Genomic DNA, 23,156 nt, shown 5'->3' with positions numbered 1-23,156 from the left:
TGAGATCTGCCCCCACCCGCTTGGCCTTCCAGAAGGACCTCAAAACCTGACTCTGCTGACAGGCCTGGGGTCCTGGTGGAGGGGGTCTCATCCTGGAGCTGCTCAATGGACCGAGATAAGATGCTGCCTCCAGGCCATGCTATTCTGGGTTTTTTAAAAAAAAAACTTATTTAACATCATAATCATAATAGTAAAGTTGGAAGGGACCTTGGAGGTCATCTAGTCCAACCCCCTGCTCAGGCAGGAAACCCTATACCATTTCAAACAAATGGCTGTCCAGTCTCTTCTTAAAAACTTCCAGTGTTGGAGCATTCACAGCTTCTGGAGGCAGGTGGTTCCACTGGATAATTGTTCTAACTGTTCTAATTGTTCTAACATCACCTTATTTAATATTTTGTATCAGGGGTCTTCAAACTTGGCCCTTTTATGACTTGTGGACTTCAACTCCCAGAATTTGCCTGGCTGAGGAATTCTGGGAGTTGAAGTCCACAAGTCATAAAAGGGGCCCAGTTTGAAGACCCCTGCTTTGTACCTTTGGTTTATTTATTTGTCATATTTAAGAACTGCCTATCTCCCTCTTGGAGGGACTCTGGATGGCGTACAATAAATTAGTAAAAGTGTGTAAAAAAAAGTATGCAAAACTTGACTCAAGGTTGACTCAGCCTTCCATCCTTCCGAGGTAGGTCAAATGAGGACCCAGATTGTTGGGGGCAATTAAGCTGACTTTGTAATAATGCCGCTTGAGGTGTGTGTGAAAGCCCTAATAAGCAGGCATATACATAGAATGAAGGCTACTGCTAAGCTTGTATGCCACCCTGAGTCTTTGGAGAAGGGCGGGATATAAATGGAATTAAAATTAAAATTAAATTAAAATTAAGCACTGTCTTGCTGAGCCACAGAAATTTATGACTTGTGGACTTCAGCTTAAAAATTGATTAAAAGGACAGAGTGAGGGCTATCAGGCGCCAAGCAGCCCCACCTATGTACCTCAAGTATGGCAGAGAATCATGTATTTTACATCTTTACGGTTTTCACACTTTACGACCGTTGCGCTATCCCAAGATCACATGGGATTACTAGGCAACTGACTCGTATTTATCCCGGAGGTCATGTGTGTCTTGCTTAGTAATGGAAATTTTGGGCTGCACTGAGCCGTTGAGTCGAGGACCTCCTGTCAAATATGCCTCCAGAAGGTGGCACCAAGTTTTCAAGGCCAAAGGGCACTTTGCACACTTAAATTCAGAAGCAGCTAGTTCTCCATGCTGAGTAAAAAGACTTCGAGGGTGGGTCATTCCTGAACGAGACAACCACACCCTCTAGTGTCCGTTAAAAACAAAATTAAGAAAAACAAGATTTTCTAGAAACGTGCGTATTTCTAAACTCTTTCTCAGGGAACTGTAAAACTTCTTTCAAGTCCACAGCAAAACCAAGTAGTACAATCACCACTACAGGTAGAGCCTTACTTACGACCACGGTTGAAGCCCAAATTCTGTTGCTAAGTGAGATATTTGTTAAGTGAGTTTTTTTTTCCTATTTTATGACCTTTCTTGCCACAGTTGTTAAGGAAATCCCTGCAGTTGTTAAGTGAATCTGGCTTTCCCCATTGACTTTGCTCGTCAAAGGTCACAAAAAGGTGATCACATGACCCCCCCCGGGGACACTGCAACCGTCATAAATATGAGTCAGTTGCAAAGAGCCTTAATTCTGATCACATGACCGTGGGGGACGCTGCAATGGCTTGTAAGTGTGAAAAATAGTCATGTCGCTATTTTCAGCATCGTTGTAACTTCGAGCAGTCACTAAACGTACTGTTGTAAATTGAGGACTACCTGTACAGCCATCATCCTTCCGCACAGAATTAAAAGTATGAGAGCAGTTCTAATCAAACCCAATTTTTTATGATGGCGACAAGGCTGGCAGGTTTGGAAGAAAAACGAGAGAGACCGGGGGGGGGGGGGAAATAAAAACATATAACGCGAAAGAAAAAAAAGAAATTAATCCTTTCAGACGTATCAACCGCAAGGAATACATTTCACTGAAAGAGCGAGTTGATTTAACTTGAGAAAAATACTTATTTCTTCCCTTCAGCCCATTTTGCATAACTGAAGCATGAGGCGATACCGACTGGATTTCTTCTAGTTTTAATTGTTATCCTTCTGGCAGCAAATGGCGACAGTCCGAAACCAACCACGGCATTCAATTCCAAAAAGGGAAAGTGGGGGGGGGGAGGAGAAAGTGTTTTCCAGATAACTGAAGTCAATAAGGAGGAAGCCAACTATGTGGTCTGGCTTCCAGTCTGCACCAAACCATAAAATCATTTGCATGCTTTTGGCAAGGCACCCTGTGAGAAGCCAGCCACCGTAACGTGTTTTAACCTGGAACTACGAGGATGGTTAACCAAGCGCCAAGCAACAGGTCAGGAAGATGGGAATGATGGAAGACGGGCCTTTTTTGGGCAGACATTCAACTGGAAAACTCAAACCAACTTCGTCTTGTTTGAACTCTGGGTGGGTTGCTTAGTTCAGGGATCCCCAACCTATGGGCTGTGAATTTGAATTGAATTTGAATTTATTAAATTTATATGCCGCCCTTCTCCCTAAAGGACTCAGGGCGGCTCACAACAATAAAAAGTTAAAAACATAAAATACAAAATTTAAAAAAAGAATTAAACAATGAAGTAAATACATAACAATAGACCCAATAAAACCAAATTTAAAACTATAGACAGTCCAGGCCCGATTGTTGGAACATCCATGTCTTCAGGTCACGGCGGAAGGACCGAAGGTCAGGGGCCATCCGCAGCTCCGGAGGCAACTCATTCCAGAGGGTCGGTGCGCCCACAGAGAAGGCTCTCCCCCTGGGGGTCGCCAGCCGGCACTGCTTAGCCGACGGAACCCTGAGGAGGCCGACTCTGTGGGAGCGAACCGGGAGATGGGAGGTTGACAATGGCAGCAGGTGGTCTCGCAAGTACCCCGGGCCTAAGCCATGTAGGGCTTTAAAGGTAATTACCAGCACCTTGAATTGCACCTGCAGGGCAAACAGAAGCCAATGCAGCTCACGCAGGAGTGGTGTAACATGGGAGTATCGAGAAACTCCCGTAAGCACCCGCGCAGCCGCATTTTGCACCAGCTGAAGCCTCCCGGTACACTTCAAGGGCAGACCCATGTAGAGAGCGTTGCAGTAATCCAGGTGAGAAGTGACAAGGGTGTGGGTGACCGTGCATCTCGGTCCAAAAAGGGACGCAGCTGGCGCACCAGGCAAACCCGTGCGAAGGCCCCCGTGGTCACAGCAGTTAGATGATCCTCCAAGTTAAGCCGTGAATCAAGGAGGACACCCAAGTTTCGAGCCCTTTCAGAGGGGGGGCAATACCTCCCCCCCATCAAAAGATGTGGAACATGTTGGACAATACGAGATGACGGTATCCACAGCCACTCGGTCTGGGAGGGGTTCAGCCTGAGCCTGTTCTTTCCCATCCAGACCTGCACCGGGACATCACGTCAAGGGCATCACTGGGTTCACTCGGGGTGGAGATGAACAACTGGGTATCATCCGCATATTGGTGATACCTCACCCCAAAGCCACGGATGATCTCACCCAGTGGCTTCATATAGATGTTAAACAGGAGGGGGGAAGAGAACTGACACCTGAGGCACCCCACAAGTGAGGGGCCTCGGGGTAGATCTCTGCCCCCCTGCCAATACAAACTGTGAGCAGCCCGAGAGGTAGGAGGAGAACCACCGTAAAACAGTGCCTCCCACTCCCAACCCCTCGAGCTGTCGCAGCAGGATACCATTGTCGATGGTATCAAAAGCCGCTGAGAGGTCAAGTAGGACCAGGACAGAGGAACAACCCCTGTCCCGGGCCCGCCAGAGATCATCTACCAGTGGCATTGAGCATTCACCACTTCTGGAGGCAGGTTGTTCCACTTGGCCAGCAGGCCGTGGAAATGTCCGGCGCACACAAGCATGCATGCGCACTCCCCCGCACTCACACTAGCACCGGCAACCCTGTTTGTGCATGTGTGTGGGTGTAAACGGGACCGCCAGAGCCAGGTGTGTATGCATGGCCCATATGCACATGCGTGAACTGGGCCACTAGTGCAGGTGGGTGTACGCAACCCGTTTGAACCCTGGGTGGGTTGTGTAGTTCAGAGGTCCACAAACTATGGGCAGTCACCCACTATCGGGCTGCAGCCTCTTGGCCAGCGGAGCGCGGAAATGGAAGTCCAGTGTGCACGTGCATGCGCACTCCCACTTGCGCTAGCGCCTGCGACCCCATTTGAGCATGCGTGTGGGCGCAAGTGGGACCGCTACCACATGTGTGTGTGTGTGGCCCATTTGTGCATGCGTGAACTGGGCCACTACCACGGGTGGGTGTACACAGCCCGTTTGCGCATGCGCGAATAGGGCCACTAGCGCCAGGCAGGTGTGTGCCACCCGTTTGTGCCTGCGCAAATGGGGCTGCTAGCGCGGGGCATGTGCACATGGCCTGTTTGCATATGCATGAACAGGGCTGCTAATGCCGCGCTGGTGCGCATGGTCCTGTTTGCACATGTGCATGCGTGCACCAAATTGGAAGCCAGTCTCCTTCCCTCTGGGCTGCGAGCCTGCAAAGGTTGGAGACCTCTGGTTTGGCCGGCTGGTATGTTTGTTTGTTTATAAAATGTATAGGCCACCCATCTTGCCTCAAGATAACTCTGAGCAGCTCCCAGTCACAAAAATAAAAAGTATATCACATCAACTAAAAAAGATTCTGTGATTAAATGAAGAAACTGTGGCAGGGTATTTTTTATACTTTTCAACAGAAGAGAATGTTTGTAGCACAGGGTTGAACTGTGGGGTCCCTGGTGTGCTCTGAGCTTGGTGGCTTTCTTGCAGATGTTCCATTACGCGATAAGCAAACTAGTGTAATATCATCAGTGTCACAGGGCTACTGTCTTCATGATCACTTGAAAGTTCATCCTAAAGCAGTGTTTTTCAAGCTTAACCACTTTAAGATGTGCGGACTTCAACTCCCAGAATTCTATGCTGGCTGGGGAATTCTGGGAGTTGAAGTCCACACATCTTAAATAGGTTAAGCTTGAAAAACACTGTCCTAAGTAATATTTGGGGGGCAGACACAAGTCCAGTTCTTCAAGTATCCTGGAAGAAAACAAGCTGCCAGGATTCAAGCATGCTGCTAAGCTAAAATTTGGCTCATACTATTGTGTGAAGCCAGCCATTGTGGTTTGCAACCCATTTTTCATAGTTTAAAGCAGGGGTCTTCAAACTTGGCCCTTTTATGACTTGTGGACTTCAACTCCCAGAATTCCTCAGCCAGCAAAGCTGGCTGAGGAATTCTGGGAGTTGAAGTCCACAAGTCATAAAAGGGCCAAGTTTGAAGACCCCTGGTTTAAAGTATGAACCCATCTGACTGCAGCAGATTTAACAAGCCGAGATTAAGGAAAACCCAGTCTGGCTGCATTCCCTCCTTAAGAAATAATGCTGTATATAGGTCGTCCCCGACTTACGACCACAATTGAGCCCAACCCTTCTGTTGCCAAAGAAATTTGTTAAGTGTGTTTTGCCCCGCTTTGCGATCTTTCCTGCCACAGTTGTTAAGTGAATCAGTGAGGTTGTTAAGCTACAAACACGGTTGTTAAGTGAATCTGGCTTCCCCCATTGACTTTGCTTGTCAGAAGGACGCAAAAGGGGACCACGTGACCCCGGGACACTGCAGCCGTCGTAAATATGAGCCAGTTGCCAAGCGGCCAAATTGATCATGTGACCACAGGGAATGCTGCAACGGTCGTTAAGTGTGAAAAATGTGGTAAGTCACTTTTTTCAGTGATGTAGCTTTGAACGGTCAGTAAATGAACTGTTGCAAGTCGAGGACTGCCTGTATATCCTGCCCCCTGACCTCACTCTAACCCTGGATCACTAAACACTTCAGTTCTATAATTGCTTCAGTACTATTTTGGTTCAACTTAAACCCAAAATCTATTTAACTGAAACCCCGTCAAAATCTTTTTTTTCCTCTTTCCAAAGCAGAGTGAGGCGGATCGTGCAAATGTGCTCATTTCTTTCCCCAATTTCCCCAAATGAGTATTTTTTTTTTCTTTTAGTGAAAAATCCCAATCTTTGAAAAAGTTAAAACTTACCAAGTAGAGCAGAAAGGTGTGAAGACCTGTCCCGAGTCCCACCGAGGACAAAATGCCCAAGCCGGCCCAGTAGGCGCACCATAAAAGCTTTTTTTCCATATACTGCACATACTGAAAAAAAGAAGAAAAAAAGGAAAATGAATCCCTCAGCAGTCGAAAGAAGACACGTCCTACCATCGTGCAGCCGCAGCAGAATTTGGGTTTCAGGTTATTTTGAGAGTCTTCAATATCAGCCATCGGTGTCTGCTAGAAACCAGGAGTCTGTGAGTTCTAGTCCCGTCTTAGGCACGAAAGCCTATTGGGCGACTTTCAGCCAATCATCAGGAGTCTGTGAGTTCTAGTCCCGTCTTAGACTTTGAGCCAATCATCAGGAGCCTCTGAGCTAGTCTTGCCTTAGGCACGAAAGCCTATTGGGCGACCTTGAGCCAATCATCAGGAGCCTCTGAGTTTTAATCCCACCTTAGACATGAAAGCCTATTGGGTGATTTCGGGCCAGTCGCCAGGAGACGATGAGTTCTACTCCCGCCTTAGGCATGAGAAGCCAACTGGGTGACTTTGAGCCAATCACCAGGAGATGGCGAGTTCTAATCCCACCTTTGGGTGAATTTGGGCCAATCACCAGGAGTTGGTGAGTTCTAGTCCCACCTTAGGCATGAAAGCCAACTGGGTGAATTCGAGCCAATCATCAGGTGATGGTGAGTTCCAGGTCCATCTTAAGCGTGAAAGCCAACTGGGCGACTTTGGGCCAATCACCAGGAGATGGCGAGTTCTAATCCCACCTTTGGGTGAATTTGGGCCAATCACCAGGAGCCTGTGAGTTCTAGTCCCGCCTCAGCCATGAAAGCCAGCTTTGGGCCAGTCCCTCCCTCTCAGTCCAATCTACCTCACAAGGTTGTTGTTGTGGGGATCAGGTACGTTTGCTACTTTGAGTTACTTATAAAGTAAGAAGGGCAGAATAAAAATCAATCAATCAATCAAATAAATAAATAAAGCAAGCCAGTTCCGTGACTAGAACGACGACTGAAAAGAATCAGGAGAGACTGGGCATCCTTGAACGGATTTGAAGAAAAATGGTTTGATTTCTTTGCTCCAAGCACTTGAAGCTGGCCAAACATCGCTCATGTATTGTTCCACGGAGTACAGATAGTCCTCGACTTACAACAACTGGGACCGGAGTTCCCAACGATAAACAAAGTGGTTGTTAAGTGAGTCGCACCCAGTTTTACGGCCTTTTTGCCATGGTTGTTAAGCGAATCACTGTCGCTGTTAAGTGAATCCAGCTTTCTCCATTGACACTGCTCGTCGGAAACGGTCTGGGAAGGTTTGCAAAGGGCGATCCCCGTGACCCCGTGACGTGGCAACCACTGCAAATACATCCAGGTTTGCCAAGCGCCCAAATTTAGATCATGTGACCATGGGGATGTTCTGACAGTTGAAAATGGGGTGACTTGTTTTCAGGGCCTTTGCACGGTTGCTAAACAAACGGTTGTAAGTCAAGGACTACTTGCAGAGCCACTCATCTCCCCAGTAAACTGAAAAGACAAAAAAAATTGATATTTTGCATGTGTACCACCCAATTTTAATCTTCAACTCGATTTTCTGGGTCTCTGCAATACGCAGATAACCCTTCCAATATTAAGGGGCACTAACAAAATAAGGACAAACCAAAATGTATATTACTACATTTTGAAGGGTACCAGAGGGAAGGACGAGAAACAATGGTTGGAAACTGATCAGAGAAAAGAGCAACCTGGAATTAAGGAGAAACTTCCTGACAGTGAGGACAATCAACCAGTGGAACAGTTTGCCACCAGAAATCATGGACGCTCCATCACAGGAGATTTTTAAGAAGAGACTAGACAGTCACCTGCTTGAGATGGTATAGGTTCTCCTGGTTGAACAGGGGGCTGGACTAGAAGACCTCCAAGGTCCCTTCCAGCACTATTCTATTCTATTCTATTCTATTCTATTCTATTCTATTCTATTCTATTCTATTCTATTCTATTCTATTCTATTCTATTCTATTCTTCTACTTCATTCCATTATTCTATTCTATTCTATTCTATTCTATTCTATTCTATTCTATTCTATTCTATTCTATTCTATTCTATTCTATTCTATTCTAACCTTGAGCAACTAGATGGAAAGCAAGATGGAAATCAATATTTTAATAATAATAGCAATAATAACAAGGATCCACTGGCGGGGTGGCACAGGGGTTAGGATGGAGTATGACAGGCTAACTCTGCCCACAGCCTGGAGTTGGATCCGGATGGGGCTCCAGATTGACTCCGCCTTCCATCCTTCAAAGGTCGGTAAAATGAAGGACCAGACTGTTGAAAATTGCTCAGAAAGTGCTGTGAAGCACTAAAGGTAAAGGTAAAGGTTCCCCCGCAAATGCGTGCTAGCTGTTTCCAACTCTAGGGGCCGGTGCTCATCTCCGTTTCAAAGCCGAAGAGCCAATGCTTGTCCGAGGACGTCTCCGTGGTCATGTGGCCGGCATGACTACACCCCAAAGGCGCACGGAACGCTGTTACCTTCCCACCGGAGTGGTCCCTATTTTTCTACTTGCATTTTTACGTGCTTTCAAACTGCTAGGTTGGCAGAAGCTGGGACGCTCACTCTGTTACGCGGCATTCGGGATTCGACCCGCCAGACTGCCGACCATCTGATCGACAAGCTCAGCGTCCTAACCCACTGAGCCGCCGCGTCCCTGTGAAGCACTACTAAGGAGTGGTATATAAGTCTAAGTGCTATTGCTATTGCTGTTGCTATTGGCCAAGATCCATAAAGTTTGCTTAGCCTCGGCTTATGTCTGCCCCAGTAGCTTCCAAAGTTAGGGCAGGGCGATGAGTGATTTTAGCTCAAGCTCAGATTAGACGGCTCTTTCTCATACCTGCCCTGCTTTCAAAGCCACCTACTTCTTCGCCAGCTTAGAGGCAGATAAGAGAAAGCTGATCCCTCTCATCCCAAATTAGAAGCTTAAGGAAACAATAAGTGGCCTCATTCCAATTCAAGAAACTCCAGAGTTAAGTGGGATAAATGCTAAGTTGTGTTCTGGACTTCTGGAAGAGCTGATAAATACAGTTAGCTTTTGCTTCTAAAAAAAAAGTATATAGTAGCAATCCAAGAGAGTATTTGTAGTCACGGTTGAACTGTACGAGTCCTTGGTGTTCTCTGGGCTTGGTTGTTTTCTTGCAGACGTTTCATTACCCAACTAAGTAACGTCATCAGTGTTAGAAGGGGACTTGCTGTCTGTTTATATATTAGGGGCTTGTCCTGTCAGTATTAGTGGAAGAGTTCTTGGTGCTTCCATGATCAAGCTGTTGTTGTTTACTGCTAGTTGGTTTGTCTGCACTGTTAAGTTCCTTGATTGATGTTGTTTACACCTTGGTTGTTAATCTTAGTGTTAACCACAGAGAACACTCTCACTTATATTTATTTTTATTTTATTTTTTTTATTTTTATTACATTTATATCCCGCCCTTCTCCGAAGACTCAGGGCGGCTTACAAGCTTAGCAGTAGCCTTCATTCTATGTATATGCCTGCTTATTAGGGCTTTCACACACACCCCAAGCGGCATTATTACAAAGTCAGCTTAATTGCCCCCAACAATCTGGGTCCTCACTTTACCTACCTCGGAAGGATGGAAGGCTGAGTCAACCTTGAGCCTGGTGGGAGGCGAACCTGCACTAATTGCAGGCAGCTGGTGTTACTTAAGGAGGCATTAGCCCTCTGCTCCACCAAACAGACCAAGTCACTAGTATACAAATATGGACCAAACGCCACTCTCTCCTACCACTGATGACGTTACACAGTAGGGCACTGAAACGTCCAGACGAAAACAACCAAGCTCAGAGAGCACCAAGGACCCCAAAGTGTACAGTATTTCTTAGCAACAACTTACTAAGCATATGAAAGTCTATTGGTTGATTAAAATCTGAGAAGTAACGTGGGACAATGGTTAAAATACTGCACTAACATCTGGTAAATCCAGAGATCTCTCTGGATAAGAGTGGCCTTGTAGGGCAATTCCAACTATAGCAGAGTTCCCCAACCTTTGCGGCTTTGCAGACTGGGATGGTTCCGCGTGAGCTGCAGGCAAACGGGGGCAGCTCCATTTGCATGAGCAGTGGGCACATAGAATAACACAGAACAGAGTTAGAAGGGACCTTGGAGGTCTTCTAGTCCAACCTCCTGCTCAGACAGGAAAACCTATGGTATAGCATTTCAGACAAATGGCTGTCCAATCTCTTCTTAAAAACTTCCAGTGTTGGAGCATTCACTGCTTCTGGAGGCAGGTTGTTCCACTGGTTAATTGTTCTAACTGTCAGGAAGTTTCTCCTTAGTTCTAGGTTGCTTCTCTCCTTGATTAGCGTCCATCTTTTGCTTCTTGTCCTGCCTTCAGGCGCTTTGGAGAATAGCTTGACTCCCTCTTCTTTGGGGCAGCCCCTGAGATATTGGAACACTGCTGTCATGTCCCCCCTCGTCCTTCTTTTTGTTAGACTAGTCATACTGCATTCGCCCTCCGCTTGGGCAAATGGAGTGCACACGCACGCACTTGCTGCTCCTTGCACAAATGGTGATGCGCACGCACGCATGCTCACCTGCCACTTTGGCAACCCGGTTCTGAACAGCTCAAGGCCTGGTAGTGCGCCATGGAATGGGGACCTCTGACCTGCAGGGTTGTTGTGAGTATAAAAGAGGTTCCTCAAAAGGATCTTTTAAATTTCTCCTCTGGCTTGGTAAGGTAATGGTAGTGGTTCCCCCGCAGATGCGTGCTAGTCGTTTCCAACTCTAGGGGCCGGTGCTCATCTCCGTTTCAAAGCCGAAGAGCCAGCGCTTGTCCGAGGACGTCTCCGTGGTCATGTGGCCGGCATGACTAGACGCCAAAGGCGCACGGAATGCTGTTACCTTCCCACCAGAGTGGTCCCTATTTTTCTACTTGCATTTTTACGTGCTTTCGAACTGCTAGGTTGGCAGAAGCTGGGATGAATAACAGGCGCTCACTCTGTTACACGGCACTTGGGATTTGACCCACCAAACTCCCGACCTTCTGATAGACAAGCTCAGCGTCCTAACCCACTGAGCCACCGCGTCCCTGGCTTGGTACCAACGTGCTAATTACAGCTTGAATAAAAAGTAAATGTAGCGAGAGTGTGTGCGTAAATCCTTTGAGAATTGAGGAAAACACTGCGTTAACTTTGCACATGCAGTTAGTTACCTTTTGATGCGCTCCCTCGATATAATACGTAGATGTAAGAATGGCAAGCAGCAGTAAAAGAGACACCACTATCCTTCGGCGATGCCACAGCCTGAGGAAAAGGGGGAAAAAAAACAGCTCTTACATTTGCAGATCTGGAAAAAGGAGACAGATCGTCCTCGGACTTACCACCATCCGTTTAGCGGCTGTTCGAAGTTACAGCAGCACTGGAAAAAAGGGACTTTCGATTGGTTTTCTCGCACTTACAACAACTGCAGCATCATTTTAATCACGTGATCAAAAATGGAGGCGCCTGGCAGGGATTTATTTATTTATTTATTTATTTATTTATTTATTTTATTTGTATACCGCCCTTCTCCTGAAGGACTCAGGGCGGTGAACAGGGCAATGCATGTTAAAAGACAAAATAAAAAAAATTAAAACAGATTAAACAGAATGCCCACAACTCTTACAATAAGTTAAAACACAATAAGAAAAGTTAAAACACATTAATAAAACCCAACCCCATCCCATCAGGCCAGGCCAGCTTGTTCAAAGAGGTAAGTCTTTAGATCGCACTGGAAGAAGCGGAGGTCGGGCGCCATCCGGAGCTCAACCGGAAGATGGTTCCATAAATCCGGCGCGCCCACAGAGAACGCCCTCCCCCTGGGGGCCACCAGTCGGCATTCTTTGACCGGTGGTACCCTGAGGAGGCCCTCTGTGGGAGCGCACGGGACGATGGGAAGTTGATGCCGGCAGCAGGTGCTCCTTAAGGTACTCCGGACCCATGCCATGTAGGGCTTTGTAGGTCATTACCAACACCTTGAATCTCACCCGGAAGACAACTGGAAGCCAATGCAGCTCGCGGAGCAGAAGTGTAATATGGGAGTATCGGGAAACTCCCAACACAACTCTCGCGGCTGCATTCTGTACCAGTTGGAGCCTCCGAGTGGTCTTCAAGGGCAGCCCCATGTAGAGAGCGTTGCAGTAGTCCAAACGAGAGGTCACGAGCGCGTAAGTGACCGTACGTAAGGCATCCCGGTCTAGATAGGGCCGCAACTGGCGCACCAGGCGGACCTGGGCGAAGGCCCCCCTAGTCACAGCTACTATATGGTCTTCTAAAGAAAGCTGTGAATCTAGGAGGACTGATGGTTGCAGCAATTTGGGGACCTTCCTCGCCCGCTTCCAATCAGCGAGGGAAGCTGAATTCGCTTAACAATGCATGATTTACTGAACTGCAGTGATTCACTTAACAACCGTGACAAAGAGGTGGTTAACCTTGGGCATGACTGACAACCCACTTGCTTAGCAGCAGAAATTCTGGCCCCAATCCTTTCACACAACAACACTATGGAAATTATTATTTACTAACTAAATTTATATGGCGCCCATCCCACCGATGACTGTGGGAGGCTTACAGACGATAAAAAACACAAGCGTATTCTTGTTTCTAGAATTTTTAAAGGGAAATTGCCTAGTACCTAGTACAGTGATGGCGAACCTGTTAGAGACCGAGTGCCCAAACTGCAACCCAAAACCCACTTATTTATCGCAAAGTGCCAACACGGCAATTTAATCCGAATACTGAGGTTTTAGTTTAGAAAAAACAACTCCTACATTATCATCTTTTGTCTTAAAAGAAAACACAATAACAAAGCTTTCAAGGTAAAAGTTTGCATTTGGCACGCTTTTGAACAACGAATGTGATTTTTGCTGTTGTATGCATGCTGATTATTTGTCTAACCTTGGATTATACTTTGTACGTTTGAGAGCAATACATGCAGCACTCAGGTCATCTGTTAGTCTGTTTCTGGTGTCAGATTTGATATAATTCAAAGCTGAAAACTGCGCTCTCTCTCCGGAGGCTTGTTTTGGCTAGGAAGGGGCTTTTTCCTGCGAAATCTTAGCCAAAGAGCAAGGCGCGTGTGCCCATAGAGAGGGCTCCGAGTGCCCCATCTGGCACGTGTGCCATAGGTTCGCCACTACTGACCTAGTACAATGGAAGAGATACTCGCTGTCTGAAGCCACTTCGGTGAAATCTAGTGATGTGAAAGCCGACACTCATCAAAAGGTTCTATAGGAAGCACCTAACAGAGAGGCAGTCCCTAACATATGCTTTTGTTTATGTTACAGGATCTGTCCTTTTTGTAAGGGGGGGCGGATGTCAATGCTGCTAACATCGGGTGTTCTTGCTTTGACAACCTTACAATGATACCTGCAGGAGGCATGAATAAAGGAGAACCTCCAGATTATGCACTGGCTCTGTTTGGGGCCTTGCAGCTCCATCCAGAATGAAAGATGCTAAGCAACTGAATCCTGAGGTTGTACTGTTGAGGTTGAACTTGTTAAGTCTACTTGTACTAGCCCTACTACTTGTACTAGCCCTGTTTCCCCAACAGTAAGACCTACTCCGAAAATAAGCCCTAGTTTTGGGAGAGGCCCACACTTAAAAATCAAGCTCGGGTGGTGTGGGGATCTGCCCTATGTGTACCCACTTACCTAGTAGGTAGGCCTCCCCTCACCGGCCCATTTCTTCTGAGGCGTCTTCTGCAACCAGGCCTGCGTTTCTCAAGTCACAGGCCTTTCTTGAAGGCCTGTGCAGCCAAGAACCGAACGAGATTGAATCCATAGCTCGGTACTCGGCTGCAGAGGCCTTCCGGAAAGGCCTGACTGCGAAATGCAGGTCGGAATGCAGCTGCAGAATGAAGCCACTCCTTCAGCCCCAGAAGAAGTGGACCAGCTGGGCTGGGCGGGCGGTGCCCGACGTGAGAATAAAAAACACCCCCCGAAAATAAGATCTGGTGCCTCTTTTGGAGGCAAAAGGAAAAAGAAAAAAAAAGACCTGGTCTTATTTTTGGGGAAACACGGTATGGATCCCATTCCCTGTGGATCCCAGAAGAATACACTGCAAAGGACTTTCATCAGTAGAACTCAATGTTCTAGGGTAGGGCAAAGGCTGATAATGTAAATGATTAGCCTAATTATAAACAGATCGCTGATGGAGAAATAAGATCCTGTATCCCAGGGGCAGGCAACCTTGGCTCTTTTATGACTCGTGGACTTCAACTGCCAGAATTCCTGAGCCAGCAATGCTGGCTCAGGAATTCTGGGAGTTGAAGTCCACGAGTCATAAAAGAGCCAAGGTTGCCTACCGCTGCTATATCCGGAAGAATATAAGTGGCTAGGAAGAGAAGATAAAAGACTAGTGAATCTGATCCAGAGTGCCAATTTCAGAAACTTTTCTTCCTAATTCTTTGGATGTCCCAAGCATTGAAACCTTATTCATTCAAAGGCTGCAAGGATGAAGAGTCAGCCACAATTTACCACAGTGGAGAATAGCTGATTGAGGGGACAAAGTCCTCTCTTAGCGGTCAGAATACAAGTTCCACATAATCCTGACCTTTGCCCAATGAAGAATTGAAAAAAAAACACTTAATAAGTGACAAACAGTCAATTAACCCAGCTAGCTGGAGAATAGGCAGGGTGGGGAAAGCATGAAAAACAAAGACATAAAAAAAGCCAGTCTACAGGTAGTCCTTGACCTACAACTATTCATTTAGTAACCATTCAAAGTTACAACAGCACTGAAGATGTGACCTATGACCGTTTTTCACACTTATGACCATTGCAGCCTCCCCGTGGTGGTGTATGTATTTATGATGGTTGCACAGCCCTGTGCTCTTGTGGTTGCCATTTGTAATCTTCCCAGCTGGCTTCCGACGAGCAAAGTCAGTGGAGGGAAAAGCCAGATTCGCTTAAGAACCACAGCGATTCGCTTAACAACACTAGCAAAAAAAGGTCGTAAAATGGGGCCCAACGTTCTTGACAACTGTCTTGCTTTGCAATAGCGGAGAATATCTGTAGCTCGGGTGTAGGATGAAGGTGGAGGTTGGTTTCTAAACGTTTCGTTACCAGGCTAGGCAACATCTTCCGTGGAGTGTTCTTCTGTTTATAAGGGCTTTGTGTGGTCAGTAGGTCTCGGGATGGGTCAGGGGTGGGTGCATCAAGTGAGGGTCTTGGGATGGGTCAGGTGTGACTCATCAGTGAGAGGCTTGCGATGGGTCTTGTGATAGGGAGGTTATATCAGGTGAGGGTCACTGGGAGGTGAACTGCTCTTGGGGGGGGCTTGTGTAGGTTGGTTGAGGGTTGGTGCTGTCTCTGGTTGGCTGTGCTGTTGATTTGGATTCTGAGGGGTTTGTTGGCTGGTTGTAGGTTAGTGTGTCTGTTGATGGAACTGCTTGTGGGGGGGTCAGGCTTCGATGAACTCACGAGTGTGGCGGGTGGTAGCATGGCGGATGATTTTAGTGTTGCTCCAATCGAACTGGTCATGTATATGCATGCATCTATCTATCTATCTATCATCTATCCATCCCTCTAGCTAGCTAGCTAGCCATCTATTCCTCTATCTATCCATCCATTCCTCTATCTATCATCTATTCCTCTATCCATTCATCCATCCCTCTAGTTAGCTAGCTATCCCTCTATTATCTATCTATCTATCTATCTATCTATCTATCTATCTATCTATCCATCCATCCATCCATCCATCCATCCATCCATCCATCCATCCATCTATCTATCCATCCATCCATCCATCCATCCATCCATCCATCTCCATCCACCCATCCGCTTGTGGAGGGCCAGGCTTTGATGAACTCACGAGCATGGCAGGTAGTAGCATGGCCAATGATTTTTATGTTGCTCCAATCAAGCTGATGCTGTTGGGTGTCAGTGTGGGTAGAGATTAAGGATTTGTCTTGCTTAGCAACTGAAATTTTGGCTTCAATTGTGGCTGCCTGTTGAGAACTACCTGCACAAGGAATATAGTTTTAAGTTTATGAGAGGATTAATGTGCTTGGGGTCAACACGTTTATCTTAAAAGAATTGTTATCCAATCCAAGAGGAAACCCACCCAGGCCATACGGATTGGCTAATCAGTGGGGAACAGTTTATTGCGATCCTATACTGCTCCCAATATAAGAAGGGACATTGAGTCAGGAAAGTCTTAAAATGCTTCAGCGACACCGTTTAGCAACCTAATTTCTATTTCTGTAGACCCTAAATTCTGATGAATAAAAAAGACGAAAAAACCCTGACCTACAAAATTATCTAGGGCATTCTTCCCAATGTGATGTCCTCCAGGTTTGTCCGAACATCGGAGAACTATAATCCAACCCAATTTAAGGCAAGCAAAGTCTGCAAAAATAAAAAATAAAATAAAATAAAATAAAATAAAAGCCTCTCACAACGCCTCTGCTGTTAAAAAAAATTGTACATGAGAGATAAGAGTTACTTTATCTCCCCTGGTGCCTTCTACACATAGTCCTCGAGTTACAACCAGAATGGAGCCTGATGATCATGGCTGTAACTCATGAAACTGGTAAAGAGGATAGATCACGTGATCGATCTGATTTTAGGACTTTCTATTCATGGCGCTCATTAAGGGAACAATGGGGTGAAGTGAACCCATGGATGTAAACGCCAGCTTTCAGCAACACTGCGGTAAAACGCAGTCACGTGACTGCGGACGGCTGCCAATGGCTGTATAAAAGTCACCCAGTTGCCGAGCGGCCAAAAATGCAGTCATGTGACCGGAGGGAGGGGCCTGATTGTTGAAAGTTTGAATCCAGGTTGCAATTTCAAAGGGTCCCTAAATAACTGGTTGTAAGTCGAGGACCACCTAACAGTGGCCAACTAGATACATTTTCAGTTCTGAAGTTCAATTCCTCCAGTCTGAGGTACGAGCTAATAATAATAATAATAATAATAATAATAATAATGATGATGATGATGATGATGATAATGAAGTTAAGCAGGCATATAGATAGAATGAAGGCTACTGCTAAGCTTGTAAGCCGCCCTGAGTCTTTGGAGAAGGGCGGGATATAAATGGAATTAAAATAAATAAAATAAAATAAATAAATCTAGTCTCACAGGATTGTTATTGTGGGGAAATAGGAGGAGGAAAGGACATGTTTGACACCTTGAGTTAATTTGTAAAAATAACACAAGCGGGATACAATAAATAAATAAAAACAATCCTTTATATGGATTCTATGGAGCCCTGTTTCTCAACCTTGGGGACTTTAACACGGCTGGACTTCAACTCCCAGAATGCCCCAGCCAGCATAGCTGGCTGGGGAATTCTGGGAGTTGAAGTCCAGCCATCTTAAAGTCCCCAAGGTTGAGAAACACTGCTACAGAGCATGCAAGATCAGTCCTCTTAACCACAAGTGTTTCGGGTTTTGTGTAAAAGGGAGGAAATTTATCTAACCTCTTGAATAATCAAGGCATAGGAAATTTGGAAATGGGTAAGTGGAGAGAGTTGGAGAAGCAGGAGAAGGAAGGATAGGCAGAAAGGAACAGCTTATGCTTTTCACCTAAGCCACAGGTCTGCAACCCGCGGCTCCGGAGCCGCATGCGGCTCTTTCAACCGTCTCCTGTGGCTCCCAGTCCTCTGCCATGTGCAGTCCAAAAAAAAAGTGGGACTAAAAAAGTTCAACCAATCAAATATGCAGGGTAGGTGCATATCTCGCCTTGGCTCCACTCTTCAGTCAAACCCTGTTCTGCACATGCGCGCATGTACGCGCATGCGCACACATTTTTTGCGGCTCCCATTTTTTCCTTTTGTGAGGGAACCGGTTCCGAGTGGCTCTTTCACTGTTTCAGGTTGCTGACCCCTGACCTAAGCGATGTTTTCCCCCATCCAACCTTTTGGGTGTGTGTGTGTGTGGTGTGTTTCCTTCTCTCCTGGACTTACTTTATGGTCCACTCTTTCGCATTTATTAATGTTTCCAGGAAGAAATACTGCAAAGTAAGAACTGGTTTTCCCCAGAGGACAATACTCTGACGTGCTTCTCGTTCTTTCCGCCTTTGTTCACGTGACAAAGAGGAGTCTGCAAACAGGAAAGAAAGAAAGAAACGTTAAGAGAACTGTGTGTGTGTGTGGGGGGGGGAAAAATTGCACTCACAGCTTTCCTCCTGAAGTTGGATCCCTACCGGTAATACAATACAGGTAGAATCAAGATGACATGAAGTATTAGTACCGCTTTATAAAACCCTAGTGAGACCACACCTGGAATACTGCAGCCAATTTTGGTCACCATACTGCAAAAAAGATGTGGAGAGCTTGGAAAAAATTCAGAGAAGAGCAACCAAAATGATCAAAGGCCTGGAGACCAAAACATACGAAGAACGGCTGTGGAACTTGGGTTTGGCTTGTCAAAAGAAAAGAAGAAATAGGGGAGACATGATAGCAGTGGTCCAGTATCTGAGGGGCTGCCACAAGGCAGAGGGGGTCACGTTATTCTCCAAAGCACCAGAGGGAAGGATGAGAAACAATGGTTGGAAACTGATCAAAGAGAGAAGCAACCTGGAATTAAGGAGAAGCTTCCTGACAGAGAGGACAATCAACCAGTGGAACAACCTACCTCCAGAAATCATGGGTGCTCCATCATTGGAGGTTTTTAAGAAGAGACTAGACCCGTGGTGGCGAACCTATGGCACATGTGCCACAGGTGGCACGCAGAGCCCTCTCTGCGGGCACGCGCACCATTGCCCCAGTCCTAGGCCTTCAGCTGGGTTTTATAAAACCTTTTCGCTTTAAACCTCCACTGCCGTGTGCAAAAAAAAAAAGGTTCAATCAATCAATCAATTTCAACTTCTCTTGGGGGAAAAAAAAGATCCCACAAAGTTGGAATTGACTGATTGAACTTAGTGGGCCACGCCCACCCGGCACCAGACGATACATAGGTGGGTTTTGGGTTGCAGTTTAGGCACTCGGTCTCTAAAAGGTTCGCCATCACTGGACTAGACAGTCACGTGTCTGAGATGGTATAATTCTTCTGCCTGAGCAGGGGGCTGGTCTTGAAGACCTCCAAGGTCCCTTCCAGCTCTATTCTATTCGTCTAGTCTTCTTCTAGTCTTCGACTTACAACAAGTCATGTAGTGACTGTTCTGTGACTGTACAACAGCACTAAAAAAAGCGACTCGATGACCATTGCGCATCCCCCTGGTCACGTGATCAAAATCAGGGCACTCGGCAACTGGCATGTACTTATGACAGCTGCAGCGTCCTGAGGTCCAGAAGGGAGGGGGTTTTGCTCTTTGTTTATGTCCTAATGGCAATCAACTGCCTCGTATTTATGACCGCTGCAGCACCCCCGGGGTCCCGTGATCACCTTTTGCGACCTTCTGACAAGCAAAGTCAATGGGGAAGGCAGATTCACTTAACCAACGTGTTAGTAACTTAACAACTGCAGAGATTCGCGTAAGAGCTGTGGCAAGAAAGGTGGTAAAATGGGGCAAGATTCACTTAACCCAGGGGTGTCAAACTCAATTTCATTGAGGGCCGCATCAGCATTGCGGTTGCCCTCATGGGGCCGGGTGGGTGTGGCCTGGGTGGGCGTGGCCTACTGGGTGGGCGTGGCTAGAGTGCATATGGCCTACTGGGTGGGCATGGCCAGCTGTACATCATTCACATCAAGGGTGCCTATGGGGGCCTGGGGAGGAGTGGGACAGATCTGAGGGTCTCTGGCAGAAGGAGGGTCTCTGGGCCAGGGCCAAGGCAGTGGGGGCCGTTCCCTCACTCTTTCCAGGATGGCTTCGCCGGCCACATGAAATCACTTCGCGGGCCGTATCCGGCCCCCGGGCCTTGTGTTTGACATGTCTGACTTAACCTATGTCTCTCCTAGCAACAAAAATGTGGGGCTCGATCATGATCCTAAAGCCAAGGATTACCTGGACTTGTTTCATTAGACAGGAGCGACCATTTACCGAGCCATCGTACCTAGAAAGCTTCCGTTGTGCTGTTCTTTGCTCATTGCGGTGCGCCTCAAGTCACAACCTCTTCCATTCTCTGCCATCTCATAGGTCAGTCACTTCGAGGTGCCTAATGTTAAAATTAAAACACAATCAGCAATCAGAGTTATTACGCAGACATCAGCCTGAAAGTACAGGAGCCCATTCCTGCAACAGTTACAAGAATTGGGCTCTTTTATGACTCGTGGACTTCAACTCCCAGAATTCCTCTGCCAGCCAATTATGGTCCGGCCCCTGACCTTCGGTCCTTTCACCGTGACCTGAAGACATGGATGTTTTCAACAAGCGGTCCTGGACTGACTATGGTTTTAAATTTGGTTTTTATTGGGTTAAGTTGTCATTTATTTATTACATCCATTGTTTAATTCTTTTTTTAAATGTTGTACTTTATGTTTTTTTAATTTTTTATTGTTGTGAGCCGCCCTGAGTCCTTGGGGACTCTCTCTCCTTTTATGAGATGTGGACTTCAACTCCCAAAACTCCTCAGCCAGCCAACTATGGTCCTTTTATGAGATATGGACTTCAACTCCCAGAATTCCTCAGCCAGACAACTATGGTCCTTTTATGACTTGTAGACTTCAACTCCCAGAATTCCTCAGCCAGACAACCATGGTCCTTTTATGAGATGTGGACTTCAACTGCCAGAATTCCTCAGCCAGACAACTATGGTCTTTTTATGGTCCTTAAATTTAAATTTAACTTAAATTCAAAGTAAATTCAGGCCATACATTTAACTGATTCTTAAAGCGATTGTGGCAAGATTCCCTTAACAACCGTGTTACTCAGTTAACAAGTCCAGTGATGCACCTAGTGACTGTGGCGAGAAAGGTGGTTAAATGGGGCAAAACTCACTTAACAACTGTCTCTCTTAGCCGCAAAAATTTTGGGCTCCTTTGCCGTCATAATTTCGAGGACCACCTTTACACTGGATGGCTGGCCGTTGTTGAAGAAATTGAGGAACCCGGTGACGAAATATCTCTGACAACAAGACCGAATGCATCAGGTCTAGCAAAATGTAATGATTGTGTTCATGCAACACGCTAAGCTTAAATTGTAGTTTCCAAGACGCAGTGCTTAAGTACACACAGCGCCTTAGCCACACACCGTCAGACTGTGATTTCCTTCCATAAAAACCTAGTTAGAGTGTGCTCTAGTGCAGAGGTTCCCAACCTTTTGGGCACCAGGGACCGGTTACGTGGAGAGGTTTTTCCTTGGACCGGAGGGTATGTGTGTGTGTGTGTGGTTATGTGTGCTGCTTGCATCCCGCAGATAGGGCTTTGCTTGTTTGTGCAGCCCAGTTGCTGGCATGCCGCAGCCCGGTACCGGTCCACGGCCCGGGGGCTGGATACCCCTGTTCTAGGATACTGCTTTTCGGTTAACGGCTGAGTTTCTAAATGGACTATGCCTGCCATTATGGAGAAATGAGAGACGTGTTTAAGGTTAAAGCTTCACGGAGCAATAGGTGCAAATGAGTCAGAAGCTATATATTGCTTTCTTCAGATACTTGGAAAACTGTCACATCCAGGCTGAAATAACAGTTGTTTTGTATGACACCCACACCAAAGGGTTCCAATTACGGGAAGGGGAATTTCAAGTAAACGTTACGCAACATGTCCTCACACTCTGTTTACACGTTGGTTCGGTCTATGACCACAGCCCTCTTTCTGTCAAGAGATTTATAAACAGCAATTTAATCAAGCAGGGGCTGAGCAATCGGAATTGGGGCTGGACTAGATGACCTCTAGACAGCGAATGCCACCATGAAATTAAAAGACGCTTCCTCCTTGGGCAAAGCCAGGCAGCATCTTAAAAAGCAGAGACATCGCCTTGCCAGCTGTGGTTTTCCCAGTAGTACAGGTAGTCCTCGACTTATGACAGTTCAGTGACTGTTCAAAGTTACAACAGCACTGAAAAAAGGGGCTTATGACCATGTTTCAGACTTACAACCCTTGCAGCCTCCACCCTTGCAGAATCCCCGTGGCCACGTGATTTACATCCGGATGCTTGATAACGGGTTCACATTAATGACCGTTGCTGTGTCCCGGCGTCACGTGATCCCCTTTTGCGGGCTTCTGAGAAGCAAAGTCAATGGGGAAGCCAGTTTCGCTTAACGACCTCGTTACCAAATTCACAACTGCAGTGATTTAATTACCTGACAAAGGGGGCAAGAAAAGCCATAAAGTGGGGCAAAACTCACTGAACAAATTTCTTGCTTCGCAACATGGATCCTGGAATCCATGGTGGTTGAAAGTTGAGGACTACGTATAACGCAGGGGTGTCAAAGCTGCCAGCCCCCCGGGCCGGAGGCATCACACGAAAACCGCACCCACCCCATTGCCGCCAAGGACAAAAAAGTCACGACAGATCGCGAGACGTCGTGCGACGTTGTGAGTTTGACACCCCTGATGTATGATGTATGGCTGTGAAGAGCTGGAGCATAAGGAAGGCTGAGCGCTGAAGAACTGATGCTTTCACACTGTGGTGCTGGAGAAGATCCTTCAGCATCCCTTGGACTGCAAGCAGATCCAGTCCTGAAGGAAACCAACCCTGATAGATCCTGAAGCCCAAATATTTTGGCCACCTAATATGAAGAGAGGAGGGCTCAACGGGAGAAGATCCTGATGTTGGGAAAGACGGGAGGAAAAAGGAGAAGGGGACGGCAGAGGAGGAGATGGTTAGATGGTGTCATCGATGCAATGACCATGAATTTGGGTAAACTCCAGGAGGCAGTGGAGCCGAGCAAGACACCTGCCTGCCCGCCCAGCGGCGCTCTTCCTCCTGTCCAAGGTTTTCATTGTTATGAGCATTTCTGTTGAGGATTGGCAGCGGGGGTGGGGTGGCGGTGTTTGGTTTTTATTCCTCCCCCCCCCATCTGCTGGGTGGTTGCAGCAGGTTTTGGTCACTTCACATGACCCTGGGACACTGTGATCGTCATAAATATGAATCAGTTGCCAAGCATCTGAATGTAAATCACAAGACCCTGGAGATGCTGC

General features: G+C 46.7%; 1 protein-coding gene across 2 annotated transcripts in view; it reads right to left on the bottom strand.

Annotated features, from left to right (window-relative positions):
• The window catches only part of VMP1 (vacuole membrane protein 1), a 148,319-nt gene that overhangs the window by 111,637 nt on the left and 13,526 nt on the right, over nt 1-23,156 (bottom strand). For both annotated transcript variants that reach the window (XM_083379821.1, XM_083379820.1), the window contains 4 exons: nt 20,132-20,233; nt 18,104-18,239; nt 11,365-11,455; nt 6,140-6,250 (listed from right to left, as the gene is read on the bottom strand). In XM_083379821.1, the coding sequence (XP_083235947.1) occupies nt 6,140-6,250; nt 11,365-11,455; nt 18,104-18,239; nt 20,132-20,207 (414 nt within the window). In that variant the 5' untranslated portion in view covers nt 20,208-20,233. The remainder of the gene's footprint in view (nt 1-6,139; nt 6,251-11,364; nt 11,456-18,103; nt 18,240-20,131; nt 20,234-23,156) is intronic.

This window comes from Vipera ursinii, assembly GCF_947247035.1.
Source record: "Vipera ursinii genome assembly, chromosome: 1".
Classification (NCBI taxonomy): domain Eukaryota; kingdom Metazoa; phylum Chordata; class Lepidosauria; order Squamata; family Viperidae; genus Vipera; species Vipera ursinii.
This window is presented reverse-complemented; position numbering and strand designations above follow the sequence as displayed.